This window comes from Xyrauchen texanus, chromosome 23 (assembly GCF_025860055.1).
Source record: "Xyrauchen texanus isolate HMW12.3.18 chromosome 23, RBS_HiC_50CHRs, whole genome shotgun sequence".
NCBI lineage: Eukaryota > Metazoa > Chordata > Actinopteri > Cypriniformes > Catostomidae > Xyrauchen > Xyrauchen texanus.
In genome coordinates, this window is record NC_068298.1 from 4102100 (window position 1) to 4125858 (window position 23759).

The following is a 23759-nucleotide window of genomic DNA, read 5'->3' on the forward strand; positions in this document are numbered from 1 at the left end:
CCCTGACTCGCTTCCTAAAAGTTATATTTACAAGTTAAACATTAAACGTTAAAAGACATTCACAACCCATATTACTTCCTAAATTTAATGTATTTACAAGTGAATCGGAATATTCGACAATAAAAATGTAGGACAGGGCTGCGGTACATTACAACATTTGGTTGTTGTTTAGCATTGTGACATCAGCCGAAAAGTCGTTCAGGATCAAGTTATTACATTTTGCTGAAAGATTTTAAAAGCACAAATATTTTTCTTCAAAAGAATGTGTACTTATACTGTAATCATACGGAGCCCCTTAGAGGACAGGGAAGTTTTTACATTTTTGCGTTCCCTCGCAATACAATTTTGCGTTCCCTCACAATAAGTTTCGTTCCTCGCATAAGTTTTCGTTCCTCAATAAGTTTTGTGTTCCCTCAATAAGTTTTGCGTTCCCTCACAATAAGTTTTGCGTTCCTCGCAATAAGTTTTCGTTCCTCAATAAGTTTTGCGTTCCTCACAATAAGTTTTGCGTTCCTCGAATACAATTTTGCTCTCACAATAAGTTTTGTTCCTCAATAAGTTTTGCTCCTCACAATAAGTTTTTCCTCGCAATAAGTTTTGCTTTCCCTCGCAATAAGTTTTGCGTTCCCTCGCAATACAATTTTGCGTTCCCTCGCAATAAGTTTTGCGTTCCCATCTCAATAAGTTTTGCGTTCCCTCACAATAAGTTTTGTGTTCCCTCACAATAAGTTTTGTGTTCCCTCGCAATAAGTTTTGGGTTCCCTCACAATAAGTTTTGTGTTCCCTCACAATAAGTTTTGGGTTCCCTCACAATAAGTTTTGCGTTCCCTCACAATAAGTTTTGCATTCCCTCACAATAAGTTTTGCGTTCCCTCACAATAAGTTTTGCATTCCCTCACAATAAGTTTTGCGTTCCCTCACAATAAGTTTTGCATTACCTCGCAAAAAGTTTTGCGTTCCCATCTCAATAAGTTTAGCATTTCCTCCCAATAGTTTGCATTCCCTCACAATGAGTTTTGCGCTCCCTTGCATTCGAAGTTTGTCTTACTATAGTAAAATATAAAAACAATATTTTTTGGGCAGAATGAATATGATTTTATTACCATAGTTTTGGTTTTCCCTTATTATTACTAGCTTTTAATACAAATATCATGCTTAAAATATGGCTACTGTAGCAAAACCATGGTACATTTTGTGGTTACTATAGTATTACTACAAATACCATAGTTCAGGTATGGTTACCGTAGTAAACCATGGTTATTTTTCATAAGGGATGGATAAAGGCATTGCGAGGGAACACAAATAATTTCTCTCCTTGTCCTCTATGGTGCTCAGTAGCATAGTGCACAATACCAGCAAATAGGGTCAATTTAGATTTTATGTTAAATTTAAACATAACAAACAATCGCACAATACAAATAATTCAGAACCAGTCCCAGCAGTTTAGTTGTGAATGTGGAGGCGAGGGCATGGTCGAGCATTTTCACCACTGTAATACTTTTAGGTGGTTTTTTTGTACAATACTCAGTCTCCATGCATTGCAGTTCCATTGTCCTCATCATTTTGAAATGTTTGTAGTTTAGCATAATGGATATTTCCTGTGTAAAGGCATCACTTCCTGTCTGTCTTTATAGTGCTCCATCATTCGTGTACGTAGGATTGCCGAGCCCCTCCCCTTCCCCCATACTGCCCTTTCGACACCTTCGTCGCCATAGCAACACAACAACCAATGAAACTAGCACTAGGAAGCCGATACACCCGGCGATGATCCCTGCGCTCATAGTGGCTTGATCCGGCTGTGGCGGTTCATATGGGGCACACTCCTCTTCGCTGACCCCTGCCTGATTGACGGCCGCCACACAAACCGCCTCCCCAACTTTCAGCTCGGGCACTGCACCGTTCCTCAAAAATTCCCCATAGACCCACTCTTGGCCTTGTCTGCCTTTTAGCGTGACTTTGTAATGCGTGACATTTGATAGTGGAGCACACCAGTGCACGATCACCTCACCCGAGTGGTCCAGTTTCACCTCCCGAAGTTTCGGAGCTCCGGGCCGCACCTCCGGACCCGTCAACCCAGGACAGAGGCACCCCGTGTGGGTTGCGATCTCAATGCAAGGGCTCGTTTGAGCCACACAGGGGTTATAGTCACAAAGCTGGGGGACTCCACGGGTGGTGGTGAGACTGGGCAGTTTTGGGGCGAGTGTCATCTTTGAGGTTACTTCATCATCGTAGTCCTCGACTTCGGTAATGCGAACACGTGTGACGGGTGGTTGAAGCAATGATAGGCCAACAGATGCAGCGCAGATGGTCTCCAATAGGAATAGAAGGAGGAATGTGACCTGTGAATCGGGCATCATCTTGATCCTGCATGGATGTAACAATAAAAGTTAATTTTGGCATCTCCGTTCATTGAAACATAATCACACAAGACACATGAACGAAGCAATTCTCAATAAACTGCTATTTTAAAGTCAACATGAGATCAAAATGCACATTCCTGGTCTTATTGTGCATGATTAGAGCATGTTTTACCAAAGGTAAAATAGTCAATCTTTCATCATCAGCCAGTTACCATGGAAACATGACTAACTCAGTGGTGTCAGTGGTGCCCCACAACTGTTTGGTTACAAACATTCTTCAAAATATCTTCATTTGTGTTCAGCAGAACAAAGAAACTTGTACAGGTTTGGAACAAATTGAAGGTGAGTAAATGATGACATCATTTTCATTTTTGGGGTGAACTGTACCTTTAAATGCTTCAGAAGGGCTCTAATGAATCAGTGAATCGTTTATGTGAACTAGTTCATTTATATGAACTGTCCGAACGAACACTCACTAAAATGAATCGGAGTTCTGATTTGAATCATTTATTTTAACCGGTTCATTAACATGAACTGTCTGAATGAAGTGACTCACTAAAATGAATCGGAGTTCTGATTTGAATCATTTATTTTAACCGGTTCATTAACATGAACTGTCTGAATGAAGTGACTCACTAAAATGAATCGGAGTTCTGATTTGAATCATTTATTTTAAGTAGTTCATTATCATGAACTGTCCGAATGAAGTGACTCACTAAAATGAATCGGAGTTCTGATTTGAATCATTTATTTTAAATGGTTCATTAACATGACCTGTCCGAATGAAGTGACTCACTAAAATGAATCGGAGTTCTGATTTGAATCATTTATTTTAACCGGTTCATTAACATGAACTGTCTGAATGAAGTGACTCACTAAAATGAATCGGAGTTCTGATTTGAATCATTTATTTTAACCGGTTTATTAACATGAACTGTCCGAATGAAGTGACTCACTAAAATGAATCGGAGTTCTGATTTGAATCATTTATTTTAACCGGTTCATTAACATGAACTGTCTGAATGAAGTGACTCACTAAAATGAATCGGAGTTCTGATTTGAATCATTTATTTTAAGTGGTTCATTAACATGAACTGTCTGAATGAAGTGACTCACTAAAATGAATCGGAGTTCTGATTTGAATCATTTATTTTAAGTGGTTCATTAGCATGACCTGTCCGAATGAAGTGACTCACTAAAATGAATCGGAGTTCTGATTTGAATAATTAGTTTTAACCGGGTCATTTACATAAACTGTCCGAACAAACCGACTTAATAAAATAAATTGGAGTTCCTATATGAATCATTTATGTTAACCGGTTCATTTACATTTCACATTCCTGAAAAATGTAGTTAAGTTAGTAGTTGTGCTTTTACTTTTCTAAGTGACTGGATTTACTATTTTCACTTTAAAATAGGCGGAAAACCCCATAGGGTCCTATTTTAAGAGTTAAGCGTATCGCTATGCCATAAATCATGAGCGCAAAGTCAGTGGGCATGGCCGTGAAGTTTTGGTATTTTCGAGCAAGCATACACTAAATCAAGGCGCAAGTGGGTTTGGTGAAATCCCCCACGCTACAGACTAATGGGCTGGGTCAAGTGCAATTAATTTGGTGGTTCTTCTCCGGTTATTGCACAATCTGCATCCTGTTATATCGTCGATTCCTTCAAGCACCAGCGATATAAACAAAAACTGCACATTCATAAGAAGTTGGTAGTGTAAATGGACTGTATGCAATGAATTAGAAGAATAGAAATATGGACACACTCCTTTTATATGCTTAGAAAATTTTATTCTTGTCAGGATTTGCATGTGCGCTCTGTTACATTATTTGCTAACTTATTTCTACTGACACACAAATCAAGGCTAGTTTTAACAGTGAACACGGTCGTGCGCACTAACAAAAGTTAAACTGAATGAGAGACCCGGAGACAATAGCGCTTCTTGCTTGTATGGCGCGCAGAACACCTTAGCAACCACATAGCAACATGCTTAGCAACCATGTAGCAACACACTGGCACCACCCACAACATCCAAGCATTATAGTGGCACGTTTTACATGAGCACATTCACTTTAAAAACGTAGTTGTTGCAGTTATAATACTGTTATAAACTGTTATAATGAAAATGACAGAAAGGATTCTGAAAATATCTTAAATTAAGAAATAGCTCCTAAAATCCTGCTTTTTTATGATTTTACAGTAGCAGCATAACTGTTACAAAAGTAACTGTTTTAACTAGTAATTTGGATTCCATTGTAACCATGGTAAAACACACACACACACACACACACACACACACACACACACACCAGTCCAGTGTTATAGCTCTGTTTGTCATGGTAACCTGTAAAACCCTCAGAATTATTATTACAGAATACCTTTGTGATGAAAGTCTTGATAGATCTTGATAGCGTCTGTTCCCTCCTTTTTGAATGAAATCTTCTCTCCAGAAAACTTCCTCGCTACTTTCTTTCACACTTATGCATTCCTCTCGTCCACCTTCCCTTTTTATTTCCACTCAAGTCGCCTCCCTCTGTACACCCCCACACTCGTCTGCCGCCCTCCCACCATCCTGTCTCTCTCTTTCTTCATGAAACACTTCTATCGTTCTCTCATCGCTCTCACTCAGTCCTTCCAGCACTTTCTCTGCATCTCAATTCAATCAATTTCTCCCCGTCTCTCTGTTCCTTTTCAAGTTTGTTTGAGTTTTGTGCTGCCCTGAATGTGAATTTCTCCACCAGTAGTAACGGGAGACATGCTGGAACTCATCTGGGTCCCAGTATATTGTGGTGCGCTCATACAGGCGTGTGTGAATTTGACTTTTAAAGTAACAGTTCAGCCAAAAATGAAAATTCTGTCATTATTTACTCAACCTCATGACGGCTCAAACCTGTACGCTGGTATTGTTTACATGAAACACAAAAGGAGATGTCGACCAGGGCCCAAAAATGACAAAAAGGCACCCCAGAAGTTGATCATATAGACTTGTGCGCTATTTTCTATGTACGTAGAAAAGGCAGAAATTTAAGTAATTATACACTGAAAATCAGTCCACGACAAATTCAACATTAATGTTCACATTATAGTTTTGATCCCAAGCGCTATTGGTTTTTCGCAGGTGTCGTATCTGTATGCATTGAGCCAGTTGAAATTGAGTGGATTGGAGAATGATATTTGATAATGGGAAGATTTTCAGTGAATAACAACATACATTTGTTATACATTCGCATACAGCGCACAAGTTGAATGGACTACTATTGGGTTGTTTTTTTTCTCATATTTTTTGTCCTTTTTGAAATTTGACGTACATGTTTTTTGTTTAATTGTTCTCCCAGCAAAAACAAGCATACATTTGACACTGATAAACAAACCTGAATTACACCGATAAACAAAAATGAAGGGTCAGATGAGGTATAAAAGCTTCTTATGGTCTCAATATTACTATTTACGATGTATAAATCACAATAAGCAAATGTCTTTGCCATGTTGAAAAGCTGTAGCAGCAGGTTTCGGGGATACATTGAGGAAGCCATTGCCCTGGAGATGAGAGAAAGATTCTCGTCCATGCCCACATCCTGACTCAGAAAACATTCCATAGACAGCGACATGAGTCACGTTATCATTGCGAGTAAATCTATGCCAGGCATGCACGGTCATGTCAGGTGAGCACAGTGTCTCTATGTGTGCGTGACCAGAGAGACAAAACACACATATTCACTGTCTGAACATTGACAATAGTGTTAAGTTGGTCTCTGCTCTCTATATGTGCTGTATACAGTATAGGGTGACCGGGACTAGTTGTCACACTTTTTACTCCTGTGAATATAGACGTATATCTTTTCTCCCCAGTTTGGAACGGCCAATTCCCAATGTGCTCTAAGTCCTCGTGGTGGCATAGTGACTCGCCTCAATCCGGGTGGCGGAGGACGAATCTCAGTTGCCTCCACGTCTGAGACCGTCAATCCGTGCATCTCATCACGTGGCTTGCTGAGCGCGTAACCACGGAGACCTAGTGCATGTGGAGGCTTCACGCTATTCTCCACGGCATCCACGCACAACTCGCCACACGCCCTACTGAGAGCGAACCACATTATAGTGACCACGAGGAGGTTACCCCATGTGACTCTACCCTCCCTAGCAACCGTGCCAACTGGTTGCCTAGGAAGTCTGACTGGAGTCACTCAGCACGCCCCCTGGAAATAGACATATATCTTAAAGTCTTGGCTATAAAATAGCTATTGCTATTTACTGTTTTCTATGGTAAAAAGCTGTCTAAAGATTGGAAAACACACTTATAAATGGACAGACAGATTGTATCTATGATGACTCAGACAGCAGGTGTGTGAAATCACTCACAGGTAGGTACAGTCAAAATACTGAAAGAAAAACCAGACAGCTCTTCATGTAATGAGGTGTATGCATCCCCTCCCCCCATCCCTTAAAAGACATTTATAGAAGTTTGAGCTGTCTACTTATTTCCAATGGCTCTGCTCACCTAGGGAGCTTCTTATAGGTGGCATTTTAAAGGGACAGTTCACCCAAAAATGACCATCCCAGATGAGTGTGACTTTCTTTTTTCGGCAGAACACAAATGAAGATTTTTTTTGAAAAATGTCTTAGCTCTGTAGGTCCATATAATGAAAGTGAATGGTGACCAGATATTTGTAGCTCTAAAAAAAAAATCATAAAAGTAATCCATATTACTCCGTGGTTAATAGGTGTGGGTGAGAACATTAAAGTCGTTTTTGTACTCTAAATCTCCACTTTAACTTAAGTGAAACTAAACAGGCACAAGATGTGACTTTCAGATTTAAAAGTGAAAGTGGAGATTTAGAGTAAAAAAGGACTTAAATGTTGATCTGTTTCTCACCCACACCTATTATATCGCTTCTGATGATGTGGATTAAACCACCGGAGACATATGGATTATTTTATGCTGCCTTTATGTGATTTATTAAGCTTCAAAGTTCTGGTCACCATTCACTTACATTGTAAGGACCTACAAAGCTGAGATAGTCTTCTAAAAATCTTAATTTGTGTTCTACCGAAAAAAAGAAAGTCAAACACATCTGTGATGACATGAGGGTGAGTAAATGATGAGAGAATTTACATTTTTGGGTGCACTGTCCCTTTAAGGCATCACCAATGTAAAGGCTGTTCCAAACAAGTTAATAATACCTTCTAATATAGGCTACTTCTGGTCAAATTGGAAGGTATGTATCCTTTCTGGAAAGGGCATACAATGCATAATACATACTATATAATAAATACAATTATTTCAGTACCAAAATATTATATTTTACTATTTATTTTTTGTGCTCTATATTTTTATGCTTATTAGAGTATCGCAGCGTTGAAATAAAATCATCAAAACTGACGTTTGTTTGGATATAAATGAAACGTTTGGGCATAATTATTTAGTGTACAAAAGGTATAGACATTTACATACAATATAATAACTACACTTTCCAAACAAGAACAACTTATAAGCGATCATAGGACATTTCACAAGATGAAATAGTGTTTTTAACATGACTGGAGGTCATTCTTTGGACTATCACCTTATCTGCTCCGCAAACCTTCCCTCAAATTCCTTCTATGGGATGCACGGGGCGTTGGGACGTGCATATAGAGTCTCTTCCAGACCTATTAATAGAAACTGTTTCACTCCACTGTTTAATGTATAATTGATACAGTGGAGTGAAACAGTTTCTATTAATAGGTCTGGAAGAGACTCTATATGCACGTCCCAACGCTTTATATGGCACCGTTTACTAGGAGATTTACATTTTACATTTACATTTACATTTATGCATTTGGCAGATGCTTTTATCCTAAGCGACTTACAGAGCTCTTATTACAGGGACAATCCCCCCCGGAGCAACCTGGAGTTAAGTGCCTTACTTAAGGACACAATGGTGGTGACTGTGGGGGTCGAACCAGCAACCTTCTGATTACCAGTTTACCAGTTATGTGGTTTAGACCACTACACCACCACCACTTTGCCCCAGAAAGCCCCTTATTTTACAATACTGGCCCAAATATGAAGGCAGATTGCTGTTTTAAAATTAAAGTGCCAAAATGGAAATTCTGTCATTATTTATTCACCCTCATGTTGTTTTATGAGACTTTCTTTCATGTAACAAGTGTTCAAGACTGAGAGTCTCAGTCACTTTAACTTTCTTTGCATCTTTTATTCATACAATGAGAATAAATGGTGACTGAACATTTATAGAGACATATGGGCGAGGAAATAACGTTTGGGTCATTTAAATCGGCAAACCTGGCAGCTAAGGTTTAATAACAGGTAATGATTGATGTATAACATGTTTCTTAGTCGATTAACTACATTGTAAAAAACAAATCCTGTTGTTTTTAATGACAGCTGTGGTTGCCAGAATAATTAGGTAAAAAATACAGTAAAAATATAATCAACTTTACAGAAGAACCTGCAAATTTTACAGTTTAAATCTGTTGTAATGAACACGCTGGCACTGGAAAAAAAAATCTACAGTAAAATTGACGGTAAAAACAAAATGTCATAAACTTGATATTAACCATCTGAAACTGTAAAAATCTGCTTTTGACTTTATAAGGTATTGTTAATCTCTGAAAAATGACTAAAGAGCTCATGATGACCTCAAGTTCACCAATAGTGGCTCTTCCAGGAACAATGACTAATAAACACGTAGAGACACACAAACACTAAACAGCATCAGAGCAACACGTGTGAGACTGAAATAATGCCGTAAACATTCATTAAACTACATTAAACATGAAACACCCCGATGAATAGAACTGATATTAAACATTAGAAACATCAGAATGAAATATGATGGTCATGCAGGGAATTGTGGGAACGCACAATTATTGTTTTTATTGTAATTTTAACAATAATTTACTGTAAACTGTACATGTACAAATAATGTACATTTTTACCTTACTGGAAAATCATACTTTTTACATCTAAAATATGTAACATTTTATTGTAGAAACTACGGTATAGTCTTTTAAAATATATTAAAACAAATTTTACTGTATATTTTACAGTTAAAACTCGTTAATCAAACTTTCCGTTAAAATGACAGACATTCAGTGTGGGACAGGTGATAGCCAATCACACAAGTGAACAGACTTCCCAAATGTTAGTCCCCTTGCACCTGTTTGAATGCTTTAGATCTTGTAATGGGAGAGAATGAAATTTGTATTGTTCCAGCAAAGCAATGTTACCCTCCGAACCTCATAACTAACACAATCCACCCACAGTTTGATGAATAAATGATCCACTACAACCACAAACTCATGGGTGTGAATTCTGTGTATCAAGAATCTCCTGATAATGAGCCATCCATGATGTCAAACGCTATATTTGTTCTTTGTGTGAGTGGATTACCTCATCGTCTGAGTAAATAGGAGTGGTGGTGTAGTGGGCTAAAGCACATAACTGGTAATCAGAAGGTCACTGGTTCGATCCCCACAGCCACCACCATTGTGTCCTTGAGTAAGACACTTAACTCCAGGTTGCTCCGGGGGGATTGTCCCTGTAATAAGTGCTCTGTAAGTCGCTTTGGATAAAAGTGTCTAATGTAAATTAAAATGTAAATGTCTGAGCTACAACATATAAATAAAATGTATTGAACATCCTTGAATTCTTCATTGAAGTTTCAGTCAGCAAACTCATTTTCTTACAGTAATTCAGCATGACTTGACATTCTGACTGTCCTCCGAAAAGCCGATTTCTGGAGTATATCGGTTTTGGGTCTGGCTGTACATATTTGTTCTTTGAAAACGTATTTTTGTGGCCTCATAGGAAGGAAAATTGAGTTTCAGGAGAGATCCCAACAATGTCTCAAACATGTGCAAATGATCTGAGCTTTGCTAGCCACATTTTACAGCTCTAATGAATTTTGATATAAAAGTGCAACCTATGTATTTTGTTTCCTTTCCGGGACATCTCATTTGTTCTGTGCCTACTTTCGGCAGGTTTTAGGCTCATGTATTGTAGTTCTTGTTTACAAAAATAGATTTAAAATGAAAAGGGAGAATTTTTTTAACTTCTATAGTAACGTTCATTCGAATCCAAATAGAATCAGACTTACACCATTTATCTGAGCCTTTATTTGTACTAATCTTAGAAAAACCACGAAGACACAATTTATGCATGATAATAATATGGAGCTATGAACACATAATAGTCAAATACAAATATATTATATGTCAAATATGACCATAATCCACCTTTCTTCAGAACATTTAGGATAATTATCATGTTATGATGCATTTTCTATAAACTTAATTTTATTTTAATGTACATTTTGCATTCGCATATGCAAATATCGCATCCTTAGCCTCTCCTCACAGTGTTTATGAAAGAGATGAAACTTTATATAAATGCAGTATCAAACTCAAAACATATGTAAAATGCTCTACATTTAAAGATTGTTAAATCATACAATGTTAACATAATTACATCTAAAATCATAATTTCAGTGATGTCTAAAATGACATTTATGTACCCTCTCTTGTTCATTTCTTTATTCTTTTTGTCTGTTCAACTATATTCGTGTGTGTGTCTGTGTGTTTGTGTGTGTGTGTGTTTGTGTGTGTGTCTGTGTGTGTGTGTGTGTGTGTGTGTGTGTGTGTGTGTGTGTGTGTGTGTGTGTGTGTGTGTGTGTGTGTGTGTGTGTGTGTGTGTGTGTCTGTGTGTTTGTGTGTCTGTGTGTGTGTGTGTGTGTGTGTGTGTGTGTGTGTGTGTGTGTGTGTGTGTGTCTGTGTGTGTGTCTGTGTGTGTGTCTGTGTGTGTGTGTGTGTGTGTGTGTGTGTGTGTGTGTGTCTGTGTGTGTGTGTGTGTGTGTGTCTGTGTGTGTCTGTGTGTGTGTGTGTGTGTGTGTGTCTGTGTGTGTGTGTGTGTGTGTGTGTGTGTGTGTGTGTGTGTGTGTGTGTGTGTGTGTGTGTGTGTGTGTGTGTGTGTCTGTGTGTGTGTGTGTGTGTGTGTGTGTGTGTGTGTGTGTGTGTGTGTGTGTGTGTGTGTGTCTGTGTGTGTGTCTGTGTGTGTGTGTGTGTCTGTGTGTGTGTGTGTCTGTGTGTGTGTGTGTGTGTGTCTGTGTGTGTGTGTGTGTCTGTGTGTGTGTGTGTGTGTCTGTGTGTGTGTGTGTCTGTGTGTGTGTGTGTGTGTGTGTGTCTGTGTGTTTGTGTGTGTGTGTGTGTGTGTGTGTGTGTGTGTCTGTGTTTGTGTGTCTGTGTGTGTCTGTGTGTGTGTGTGTGTGTGTGTGTCTGTGTGTGTGTGTGTCTGTGTGTGTCTGTGTGTGTGTCTGTGTGTGTGTGTGTGTGTCTGTGTGTGTGTCTGTGTGTGTGTGTGTCTGTGTGTTTGTGTGTGTGTGTGTGTGTGTGTGTGTGTGTCTGTGTTTGTGTGTCTGTGTGTGTGTGTGTGTGTCTGTGTGTTTGTGTGTCTGTGTCTGTTTGTGTGTGTGTCTGTGTGTCTGTGTGTGTGTCTGTGTGTTTGTGTGTCTGTGTCTGTGTGTGTGTTTGTGTGTGTGTCTGTGTGTTTGTGTGTGCGTGTCTGTGTGTGTGTGTGTGTCTGTGTGTGTGTGTGTGTGTGTGTGTGTGTGTGTCTGTGTGTGTGTGTTTGTGTGTGTGTGTCTGTGTGTGTGTGTGTGTGTGTGTGTGTCTGTCTATCTGTGTGTGTGTGTGTGTGTGTGTGTGTGTGTGTGTGTGTGTGTGTGTGTGTGTGTGTGTGTGTGTGCGTGTGTCTGTGTGTGCGTGTGTGCGTGTGTCTGTGTGTGTGTGTGTGTGTATGACATTCTAGTGATATGCACAGGTTTGTCTGTATTTTTTAATTGTTCATAATATGGGAAAATCCTATTGGCTGAATACGCCCCCTACTGTACATTTAATTGAATTCAGTTATTACATTCTGTTAATGCACTTAAAGGGACAGTTCACCCCAAATGAAATGTCTCTCTCGTTTACTCACACTAATGCCAACCCGGTTGTGCATGACTTTCTTTCTTCTGTTGAACAAGTATAAAGATTTTTAGTAGAATATCTAAGCCCTTTAGGAACATACAATGCAAGTAAATGGGTGCCAAAATATTCAAAAGCACAAAAAGGCAGCATAAAAGTAATCCACAAGATTCCAGTGATCTAATCCATAACTTCAGAAGTGATATGATAGCTGTCGATGAGAAACAGATCAATATTTAAGTCCTTTTTCTTTTCTTTTCTTTTTTTTTTTTTTTACAATAAATCTCCAGTTTCACTTTCACATTCTTCTTCTTTTGATTTTGCTGGGACGAAAGGAGAATTTATAGTAAAAAATGACTAAAATATTGATCTGTTTCTCACCCATAACTATCATATTGCTTCACAAAACATATATTTAACCACTGGAGTATTATGGATTACTTTTATGCTGCCTGTACGTGCATTTTGGAGCTTCAGAATGTTGGTACCCATTTACTTGCATTGTGAAGACTTATACAGAACTGAAATATTCTTCTAAAAATCTTCATTTGTGTTCTGCATAAAAAAAGACATTCATATGAGATGGCACGAGGGTGAGAAATGATGAGAGACTTTTCATTTTTGGCTGAACTATTCCTTTAAACCATAGTTTCATATTCTACTCATTCATATTATCAGGGTCCTGCCCTGGTTATGCGTTTCAAGAGGGTCAATAAACTGGTATCTGCTGGACTCTAGTGGTCAACCACGGTCATAGCAGGCAAACTGAAAACACACCTGTGATGTATTAAGACCCACCCAAGCATAATAAATACAATGCAAATAAAGCAAAACAATCAGCTGGAGGGGAAGAACATAGTTGCAGCATGGAAAATACAAATCATTATCCCATATTGTCACTTTGACACGACCATCAACTTTTTCCTTTTCAGCTGTCTGAAAAAAAACTAAATCAGTTTGTGAATAAAAGATGAGATACTACCAACACAAATCAAATCAAATGAAACACTTTTATGTGTTAAAATGTAACATGTGTTTATACAGCCTCTGTCTTTAAGTTTTCAGTAATGCATTTTCCATATCTGTGCATGCATGAGGGAACTCCATATAAACTGTATGGAGGCTATATGTGTCTCCCTCTGGACACGTTGGAAGCATTACTGTAGGCATTACTGTATGGGGAAGCGCGTCACGGGTCCTCCCCCTCCATACCATAATAACCCGTCATGGCTTCCCAAACACGAGCTTTACGCCTCTATATATACCGATCCGCCACCCGTTTCCGTACTGAAGAGCCGAACACTATGCCACGGTCCTGGATATCGCACAAGACGCTGCCCTCGGAACTATTTACACTCCGGAACGGTCTGATTTGTGCATAACGTCGCCTATATGCTTCAGTTCCTTTCACATTGATGCGTTGTGCACTTGCCTTTTCCGCAACACTCGGGAACTCAAATGCAACGAGCACCGATCCGGATGCGTTCGGTTTCATCCGTTCTAATGGAACGCTAAACATTCAGGTGGACTAAATGTGCCCAGGGGCACCTATAAAATCCGTTCCTTCAGCGGGTCAGCGCTGAACGCGAGTGGAGATTGTTTGTAACTGTTACATTGTATCACTCGCCTTAGAACGCTTAATTGTTAGAGTTTAACCCTCGTGGAGTTGGCATAGTGTTCAGAACGTTTAATTCTTCCATTTAACAGCTCAAAATGAGCCTTGTGTTTATAAAGTTTGTTACATGTAACAATGCAGAACGAGTACTGATAGTTTAGAACATTTGTTTGTTACATTTTAACAGTGCTTAATGGGCGTCGTTGTGTTTGGAACGTTTAATGTTTACTTCTCAACAGCGCGAAATGAGGGTCGTTGTGTTTAGAACGATAAAATGCTACATTTTAACAGCACGGAATGCCTATTAGTTGGGTATAGAACGTTTAATTGTTACGATTTAAAAGCGTTTAATGAGTGTCATTGTGTTTTGAACGTTTAATGTTTACTTTATAACAGCGTGGAATGAGCGTTGTTGTGTTTAGAACAATTCATTGTTACATTTTAACAGCATAAAATGCGAATGGATAGTTTAGAACGTTTAATTGTTACATTTAACAGCACAGAATGTGCATTGATGGTTTGGAACGTTTAATTGTAACTGTAACAGCCAGAGAAGTGAACGGAGCAGCCCACCGGGGTCTGGTTTAAATATTAAACAAATGACAGAGGAGGAGTCGGTGCACGTTTGATTTGAAATAAAGGGATGTGAACGGAGCTTTTGACTCATTGTGCTCGTTTCCCAGAAAGGACTTTTGCTGGAAGTCCTGTGGCGTTATCATTACGAGTGATCTCTCATAACAAGATTTGGGCATTATCGATCGGATTATGAGTGATCATCCATGCAAAACTGTGTCCACGCGCGGGAAGAGATTGTGTAGCGTCCACTTGGTTGGCTTTTTCTTTCAAATCTTTGGGATTCATTTTTCATTCTTTTGATTCACTCATTCGGACGCGTATGATAAACGTGTTCTATAGGAACAACATTTGCATCCTCTGTATATGATGCACCCCGAAAGCAATGAGAACACTGCAGAAGGAGGTAGTCTGGAGGAATCGACTCCTGAACCGCAAGCTGGACAGAATGAACAGTCCTCTCCCTCCACCATGGAGCCAGAGACTGAACAATACGAGGAACCGGAGCATAAAATCGCGCCGGAGGATAGCACGGTGCAGCTGATACAGACAGGCGGCGCATACAAGCGTCCGGCGACGCCGCCCGCCTCCACCGCGGGACACCCGGGACCCGCTTTCGTGCCGCCCGAGGGCGGGTTCGGCTGGGTTGTAGTGTTCGCCGCTACTTGGTGCAACGGCTCGATTTTCGGGATACAGAATTCGTTCGGTATTCTGCACATGATGCTGCTGAAGGACCACGAAGATCAGACGTCTCAGTTTAAAGTGGGTGAGTTGAATCCTCCATATGTTTCACTCATATACCAAAAGCAGATTCCACGCACACATGATCCTGAGAGGCTTAAAGGATCACACCTGATTCTTAGAGCCCCAAAGCAGAGGGACTCCGGTCTGGTGGCAGCCGCGTGAAGTGGCTCTCTGGACCCGGCACAGAGAGAGGGAGGCGCCCGGTGTCCTGCTGAAGTTAGTGGGAGATGCCAGCAGGTGCCCAGAGGTGGCTGTGTCACATTACACATCACTGCTTATAACTGACTGAAAACTCAGGAGCATTTTTTTTTTAGATAGGTCATGGAAAAACGAATATTGAACAGAATCATAGGCAACAGGTACATCAACTCCCTTACAAATAATACTTTGGTGGTACTGTGGCAAAGTGATGGCACCAGATAGCACTATGATATACGCCATGATAATGAATGATTATCATATTTATGTTCATGCGTGGTATTTATATGTTACTCAATGGTGTACCGTGGTACTTCTTGGTATCAATGTTTTATTGTGACTGCAGCATCACTCTTCTTTAAAGTACCTTGGATTACCATATACAGCAAATATCATGGTTTATGCATATGGTAATATTTCAGTGCTATTGTGTGTATCAAAGGGAGGGGGGAGGGAGGGGTTGGGGTCTGTTACTATCGACTGTTCTTCACTGTTACTGTAGATTGCATAATCTGCGCATATAGAGCCAACTACGGAAAATAGCCACTACGTGGTCTGCGATTGATATCTAACATATTTGTAAACTAATATTTACGATTTTATTTCTGTTACCTTAAAAACTGTATATTGAACTTTTTTTTAATTTGATGAATTTCTCATATATCTTCCCAAGCATAACATATCCACCCCTACAGGGTGGATATGTTATGCTTGACCACATTTGACTAACACCACAAAATAAAGGAAAACATAAATAAAACATACAGGAAGGAGAGAACATGGAAATAGTGGATTTCTCACTGGATTAGTGGCAGTAAATAGTGTTTATCATAAGGGAAATGTAATAAAATCACGTTAAGTGATTTTAAATACACCTGTACTGCTGTACTTTTATTTTGAATTAATGCATTTTTTCTTACCTCTCTCTCTCTCTCTGTCTTCCAAAACGAGCTCATTGTCACTGATCGTCCTTGTAAAGCAACAGCCAATATCTCACACAACTCACACAAAAGGTGTGTGTGTGTGTGTTTCAGGTCAATTTCTCTCATTTTGTGAAACATTCTCTGCAGTTTGGGTGTGTGACGCTAAAATATGGGACAAATGGCATCACGTTTGGATTTCATACTGTAAAGGAATTAATGGAAAGGAGGAGGCGAGAACCGGCTTGACGATATAAATAATAGTTTAATGGTAAACTTAAAAGACAAACACACACATGACGGACATGTCTGTAAACAATCTCTCTCTCCCGCACGATCCTCTGCAGTCAACCTTTATACCTCGGAGGCTTGATTAGCCTAATACGGGACAGCCCTCCGCCCTGCCACATTCCTCCCTCGTTCTCTCAGGCTGGGGAGCCCCCGGCCTGACGTACATCCCCCCCACCCTTTCCCTGGGGGAGGGGGCGCCTTCCGCGCTGTCTGCCGGCAGGTTATCCCCATCTACCTGGACGAGGGAGGGGACAAGGGGAGGGAAACAGAAATAATAAAATGGGGGGTACTTCCAGTAACAGTGTAGTACCCCCCAAAAAACTGTAAAATTTAAAAGAGGACAAAGGCCAACGCGGAGCGACAGTGAGGAAAGGAGGAGGCGAGAACCGGCTTGACAATATAAATAATAGTTTAATGGTAAACTTAAAAGATAACACAAACACACACATGACGGACATGTCCATAAACAATCTCTCTCTCCCGCACGACACCCTGCAGTCGACCTTTAAACCTCAGAGGCTTGATTAGCCTAATACGGGACCTGGTGCGTAGGATCACGACCCAGCCTGCCCTCCGCCCTTATTTTACAGGACGTTTGGCATATTTTGTTAATTAATTTGATCTGATACTGCTTCAGCTTGAGGGTGTCTCTCTCTCTCTCTCTCTCTCTCTCTCTCTCTCCCCTCATTTCCCTCAATTGATGATGGTGGTGACAACGGTTGTCAGGGGCGGGGAATGGCAGAATTCAAGTGATAATGCACCAATTACAACAAAGAATCTCCAGTTTCACAAAACGGCATCCAATACGGTTAAAGGGAAACTAACACAACAGTAGATTATGGGCTTCTTATGCAGCAAAACAAGAGGGTATACGCCAATATGGATCCTTAGAAGACGTTAAATGCAAACAGCCATGGGAAAGAAGTATGCATATGGCATATACGTGCGTATGGCCCCGACTACACCACCGATAAACTTCCTGGTAATTCATCTGGACGGGGTTGTAGTCACCGTGGACTTTGAGGGAACCCCCAATATTTAGATTAGTAGTTTACTGGTATGGGTTTTTAGTGGATGATGTCGAAATAACTACATTTGGGTTGCAATTGTAATCCTTAAAGGGACAGTTCACCCAAAAATGAGACTATTCTCTCATCATTTACTTTCTTTCTTACTTTCTTCTTCTGCAAAACACCAATTAAGATTTTAAGACTTTCTCAGCTCTGTAGGTCCATACAATGCAAGTGAATGGTGACCAAAACGTGTAAGCTCCAAAAAGCACATAAAGGCAGCATAAAAGTTATCCATATGAATCCAGTGGTTTAATCTTTGCTTCTTTTGCAATCCAAACGATTTTGGATGAGAACAGACCAAAATGAAACTCATTTTAAACTATGAATCTTGAGTCTCCATGGCGATCATGATTTCAAGCTTAATTACACTTCCCATAGTACCATCTAGCACTAACCCAAAATGAAATGACTCACTTCAGAAGACATGGATAAAACCACTGAAGTCTTAAGGATTGCTTTTCTGCTACATTTATGTGCTTTTTGGAGCTTCAAAGTTTGGTCACCATTCACTTGCATTGTATGGACCAACAGAGCTGAAATATTCTTCTGAAAATCTTAATTTGTGTTCAGGAGGAAAATAGGGAATGGCATGAGAGAAAGAAAGTCATACACATCTGGGATGGCATGAGGGTGAGTAAATGATGAGAGAATTTTCATTTTTGGGCGAACTGTCCCTTTAATATGTTCTCCAGTGGTGTGTTACAATTTAGGAATCTGACTGAAGTTTTTTCCACATTTGTGTGCAGTATCAGACAGATTGAATGGACTGTGGGCGGTCCATGGGAATGTCGTCCTAATTTAAATGCAACTTGTTATAAGTTAAGCAACTTGTTAAGTTTTGTGTGGCTTTAATAATTAAGTTGCATGATCATTGGAAGTAAAAAAGGCTTATATGTAAAAAAAAAAAAAGATCAATATCAGACCTTGCATGTTATTTAAAATCAGCTCACAACAATTTGTCTATTATGTTGAAACATGTATATCAGTCTTGTCTCGTCTATGGCACCAAAGTGAGTCAGGACCACCATCGGGTCCTCGCTAAAAATAAATTAGGTTCACGACGCCCCTGTGAGCAGCTCTCACTCTGCAGTCTTGAACCAGAAATAACTTTCATTCCCATTGCAGTTCAATGCAGTTGCCCTGTTGAACGCTTTTGAACTTGTAAGTGAACCCAACAACCCCTGATCTCACGTCTGACCCCCATACCTGAGAAAACGTGAGAAAAACAAGAGAGAGTCCACATGCTAATTATCTCCTAAATGTCTCACAGGCCTCTGGTTGTTTCAGGAACTCGCCGGTGCTTCTTCATCTTCGCTGCATGCTGGAGTATTGCATTCATGCTGTGGTTTTTATGCCCCATGCTCCGTTAAATCTCTGTTTGTTTTAATGTTCAGACTCTCTATCCGCTGTTCTGTTTTATGACTTCAGAAGGCTGTTTGATGTTTACCTATGAATATTAATAAAAACAAGCCCACTGGAAGAACCGGAAAAGTGATTTAAGGAGAAAACAAATGAGCATATGAAGTCACTGTTAGTTTGTCTTTTCCCATGCGACATATGAATAGTATGAAGAATCAAAGGATGTGCATGAATTATTTGTGGCAATGTCATCTATTGTGTAAGTGTGTGTGTGTGTGTGTGTGTGTGTGTGTGTGTGTGTGTGTGTGTGTGTGTGTGTGTGTATTCTGTCCTTATTGCCAATTCTGACCCAGTTGTCTTATAATAACAGTGACTTTTTTTGTCTTTTCCTCTGTAGAAAGCAGAGCGTATTTTAAAAGGGTCATTCTATGACACAGTAGCCTTGCCACTTTAGATGATTTGTTATACACTTTTGCATTGATTTCAAGTATTCAATCAGGCAATTAATGTGTTAATAAACTGCATTGTGCCAAGCCAAGTGAAATGTATACATATTGATATAATATGATGATAACAGTGTAGATTTACGGTTTAATTTGACATGAAAGCCTTGTGAAACTACAAGGAATTTAAGGCTGATTTTTCTATTTTCTATACAAAGTCATGGTAACAGGGTTGTAATTTTGAGTTCATGCCCTTTTGACAAACATCACAAAACACAAGATAAATGTATATAAATATGAGACATTGGATTTTCCTGCATGAGTTCAACTTCTTGATCATGTTATTTATATTTGATGATATGATGCATAACCTGTGGCCACAACGTTTTATTAACAAATAATGTCTAAACAAATATCTAAAAATCTCAAAGACTGCAAGATCATGTAGATTTACACTCTACAATATCAGGAAGATAAGACCTTCCTCTCTGTACATGCCACACAACTGCTTGTTCTGTCACTTGTCATAACTAGACTGGACTACTGTAACGCTCTCATTGCGGGCCTCCCTGCATGTGCTATTAGACCTCTCCAAATGATCCAGAATGCAGCAGCACGTCTGGTCTTTAATGAACCAAAGAGAGCACATGTTACACCACTCCTTGTCTCTCTACACTGGCTGCCGGTTGATGCACGTATTAAATTAAAGGCTCTGATGCTGGCATACAGAACAGTCACTGGGTCTGCTCCAGCATCCCTAAAATCATTTCTGCAGATCTACACTCCCGCCAGACGCCAGCGGTCGGCTAAGGAATGTCGCCTTGTTGTACCAACACAAAGAGGCACCAAAATCCTTTCCCGGACTTTCGGCTTCATCATACCACGTTGGTGGAATGACCTTCCCAACTCCATCCGTGAAGCTGACTCACTGTCTGTCTTCAAAAAACAACTTAAAAACGCATCTTATCCATGAGCACTTAACCAGTCACTAAAAATAAATTAATTAATTCTTGTCGCACTTTAATCTGTTTTGAATACTATTCTGATGCTAGTGAAACTTTGCAATATGGCACTTGTCGTACCACTGTCTCCTTAAGATGATTCGCTGATGTAATTAATGTAAATGTAATGTAAATGAAAAAATCTAAAAAATACATAAAGACTAGATTACTGAAGTTAAAGGATTTTGTTGATGTGTTTAGATCTAGGTCTATATAAAACCGCCTTATATGATGAAAATTACGCTACAGTAGGCAGTATTTTTGCTAAATTTTATTTGATGGTTCATAACACGTATCGCTGCAGTTCCGAGGTGAAATGTCCACTGTGTGGCGCTAAAAGCGAGTAAAATGTTTACGTTTAATGCTCTATAAAGTTTTAACCAACAAAACTGGCCTCACTATTAGAAGTCGACCGAGCGTGGATTTTGCTGATACTGATAATTAAGGTGGAGGAAAAGGCCTGTAACTGATTAATCTGCTTAAAGTTTTTAAAATTGATTCATAGAAATTCCAGAAGCAGTTCATTATGTTACCAAAATCTCAATAAAAACCAGAATAACAGAAGATTTGGTGCATAAAGAAATACGTTTATCTATAAACAAGAAATACAATTACTAATTTCAGGACTCTAATTTTTACATGATAGAGACTCGGTTCCATTATAATGAGCTATTTTTAAGTATTTACCAAATTAAGCATTTATAGCCTGTATATTTCACCAGATAAAGTTTTGCATGATTATTCACAGGATATGAAGTTGTAAACACGATGTGCTGACAAGGCGACATATCGGTCTACTTCTACTCTCTACCCCAAAATCTTAAACCTAAACCTAACCGATAGTGTTAGAAAAATCAAATGTGAGACAAAAAATGTCATTTTGTGGGGCTTCTATGGCACTTTCGGATCACGTCTCAACTTGCATGCTCTTCAGGACTCGTACCCGACTCCTTTACATCGCAAGTGCAACAATCTCTCAGTCGAGCTACCGCTCAATTTGATATCGCACTTGAACAAGCTTGTAAATTTAGTTGGTTATGTAATGCAAGCATTAAAATGTATTTCCTTACAAGTAGGGCTGGGTGACATTTAAGGTATATCGATATATTTTCAGAGATATAGGATGAGACAATAACGTTTATATCGATATAGTTTGATCCGTGCTGTGCTAGCGCCATTAACTGCAGTATGTGTTAAAGTTCATGCTGCTGCTGCTGCAACCCCGGCCGCAAAGCCTTCGCAGCCCCGAAAAGTCTTCTGCCTTGAAACAAAGCACAATGCAAGTTTAATTTACCATATCACATGTGGCTTTGACTTACAACTGAACATTTAATCCACTTCGTAGAAAGAGATATATCTTTTTGGTCCATATCGCCCAGCCCTACTTACAAGCCACACACTATAATAAAGTAGCATTGTGTGAGGAACGGGGTGAAAAATACGTGTTTATTAACTGATAATCTTCCGTTTTAGTCTTGATTTGTGCGAAAGGCAATAAAAGTTGTTGTTGTAGCACCTCTAGTGGTCATTTCACTAGAAAACTGCCACGATACGTACAACGAGCCACATGAAAATCATCTTGCTAAAATGTAGGTATAGTTGCAATGAACACATAGTAAATGTTGACAACAGCTGTTCATTGCTAAAGTCATTTTTTGTATTAAGGGTCAGAATCCAGTACAAAGTGTTGCTATATGTATTTAAGGCTCTCCATGGTCTAGCACCAGAGTACAGCTCTGATTTAATACGTTTGCATCAACCTTCAAGGTCTCTCCGCTCTGGTGATCAGCTGTGTCTGTCAGTTCCTCGATCTCGCCTTAAAACTCAAGGTGATAGAGCTTTTGCGGTGGGAGCCCCTATACTTTGGAATGAGCTTCCATTGGTCATGAAATCATCTCCATCTCTTGTGTATTTATTTTCCCTAGCTTTTAATTAATTGCATTATAAATTGTACTAGGTCAATTTATCATATCCTGTCTTTGTTGGTTTTAATTGCTTAAGAACAGAAGAAAGAGACAAGGATTTGTTTTGTACATTAAGAGCAGGTTAAGTGCAGTAGTAAGTGCAATTGGTGCTCGTGGAACAGATGTGTTTTTAGCTGGTTCTTAAATGTTGAGAAGGTAATAGGAGATCATGTGGTGGTTGGAAGTTCATTACACCACAGAGGAGCAGTTATCGTGAAATAGACTTTGAGCCTCTTTGTGATGGGACCACCAGGCGTCGCTCGTTCATGGACTGCAGAGAGCGAGTTGGAGCATAGACCTGAAGAATTGAATTGAAGTAAGAGGGTGTGGTTCCATTGGCTGTCCTGAAAGCCAGAGTCAAAGCCTTGAATTTGGTGCGGGCGGCTACTGGTAGCCAGTGGAGTGAAATCAAGAGTGGGGTGATGTGAGCCCGTTTTGGCTGATTGAAGACCAGACACGCTGCTGCATTCTGGACCATTTGCAGTGGCTTAATTGTGTTAGCTGGAAGGCCAGCCAACAGAGCATTGCAGTAGTCCAGTCTTGAATTGACCAGAGCTTGGACCAGGAGCTGTATAGCATATTCAGACAGGAAAGGCCTGATTTTCCTGATGTTGGAAAGCGTGAATCTGCAAGACCGGGCGGTTGATGAGATGATTGCAGTGTAATGAATCTGGTCATCTAACACTACTCCCAGGTTCCAGGCTGTTCTGGTTGGTGTTTGTGTAGTTGAACCAAGATAAATAGTGAGATTGTGGTTAACATATGGGTTGGCTGGGATCACGAGGAGTTCTGTCTTTGTAAGGTTGAGCTGAAGGTGTCGTTCCTTCATCCAGGCCGAAATGTCCAAGTGGCAGGCAGAGATACAAGCTGAGACAGTAGGGTCATCAGGTTGGAACGATGGGTAGAGCTGCGTATCATCTGCGTAACAATGGTAGGTAAAGCCATGTGCCTCAATGACCGGTCCGAAAGATGTTGTATAAAGAAAAGGAGGGCTCCAAGCACTGATCCATGAGGAACCCGAGTGGTCCGCTGGTGAGTCTTGGACACCTCTACTCTCCAGAAGAACTTGAACAATCTGCCACTGAGATCAAACCATCCAAGTGCAGACTCAAACCATCCAAACGCAGTTCCTGTGATGCCCAAGTCAGGGAGGGTGAACAGGAGGATCTTGTGGTTCACTGTGTCAAAGGCAGCAGACAAGTCAAGGAGGATGAAGGAGGATGATTTCAAATAAGCTCTCGCCAGTCACGGG

At 39.9% G+C, this 23759-nt stretch overlaps 2 protein-coding genes across 3 annotated transcripts in view; one reads left to right on the forward strand and one right to left on the reverse strand.

Annotated features, from left to right (window-relative positions):
• Nucleotides 1-586: 586 nt before the first annotated feature.
• LOC127663381 (leucine-rich repeat neuronal protein 4-like) lies at nucleotides 587-4923 on the reverse strand. 2 transcript variants are annotated; one of them, XR_007972979.1, is made up of 3 exons: nucleotides 4742-4923; nucleotides 939-2364; nucleotides 587-894 (listed from the first exon to the last, which is right to left on the reverse strand). XR_007972979.1 is itself a non-coding variant. In XM_052154942.1 (2 exons), exon 2 carries the CDS (start codon nucleotides 2355-2357, stop codon nucleotides 1629-1631), a length of 729 nt encoding a protein of 242 aa, XP_052010902.1. In that variant the 5' UTR covers nucleotides 2358-2364; nucleotides 4742-4923; the 3' UTR covers nucleotides 587-1628. The 2 variants fall into 2 exon arrangements, 1 of the variants encoding a protein (XP_052010902.1); XM_052154942.1 differs by having other exon boundaries at nucleotides 587-2364.
• Nucleotides 4924-13555: 8632 nt separating this feature from the next.
• The window catches only part of LOC127663377 (monocarboxylate transporter 8-like), a 47264-nt gene continuing 37060 nt past the window's right edge, over nucleotides 13556-23759 (forward strand). The window contains exon 1 of the mRNA XM_052154935.1: nucleotides 13556-15280. Coding sequence (XP_052010895.1) covers nucleotides 14881-15280 — 400 coding nt within the window. The 5' untranslated portion in view covers nucleotides 13556-14880. The remainder of the gene's footprint in view (nucleotides 15281-23759) is intronic.

Coding starts and splice junctions, on each gene's coding strand:
- LOC127663381 (XM_052154942.1), bottom strand. CDS start 2,357: ATGATGCCCGATTCACAGGTCACATTCCTCCTTCTATTCCTATTGGAG.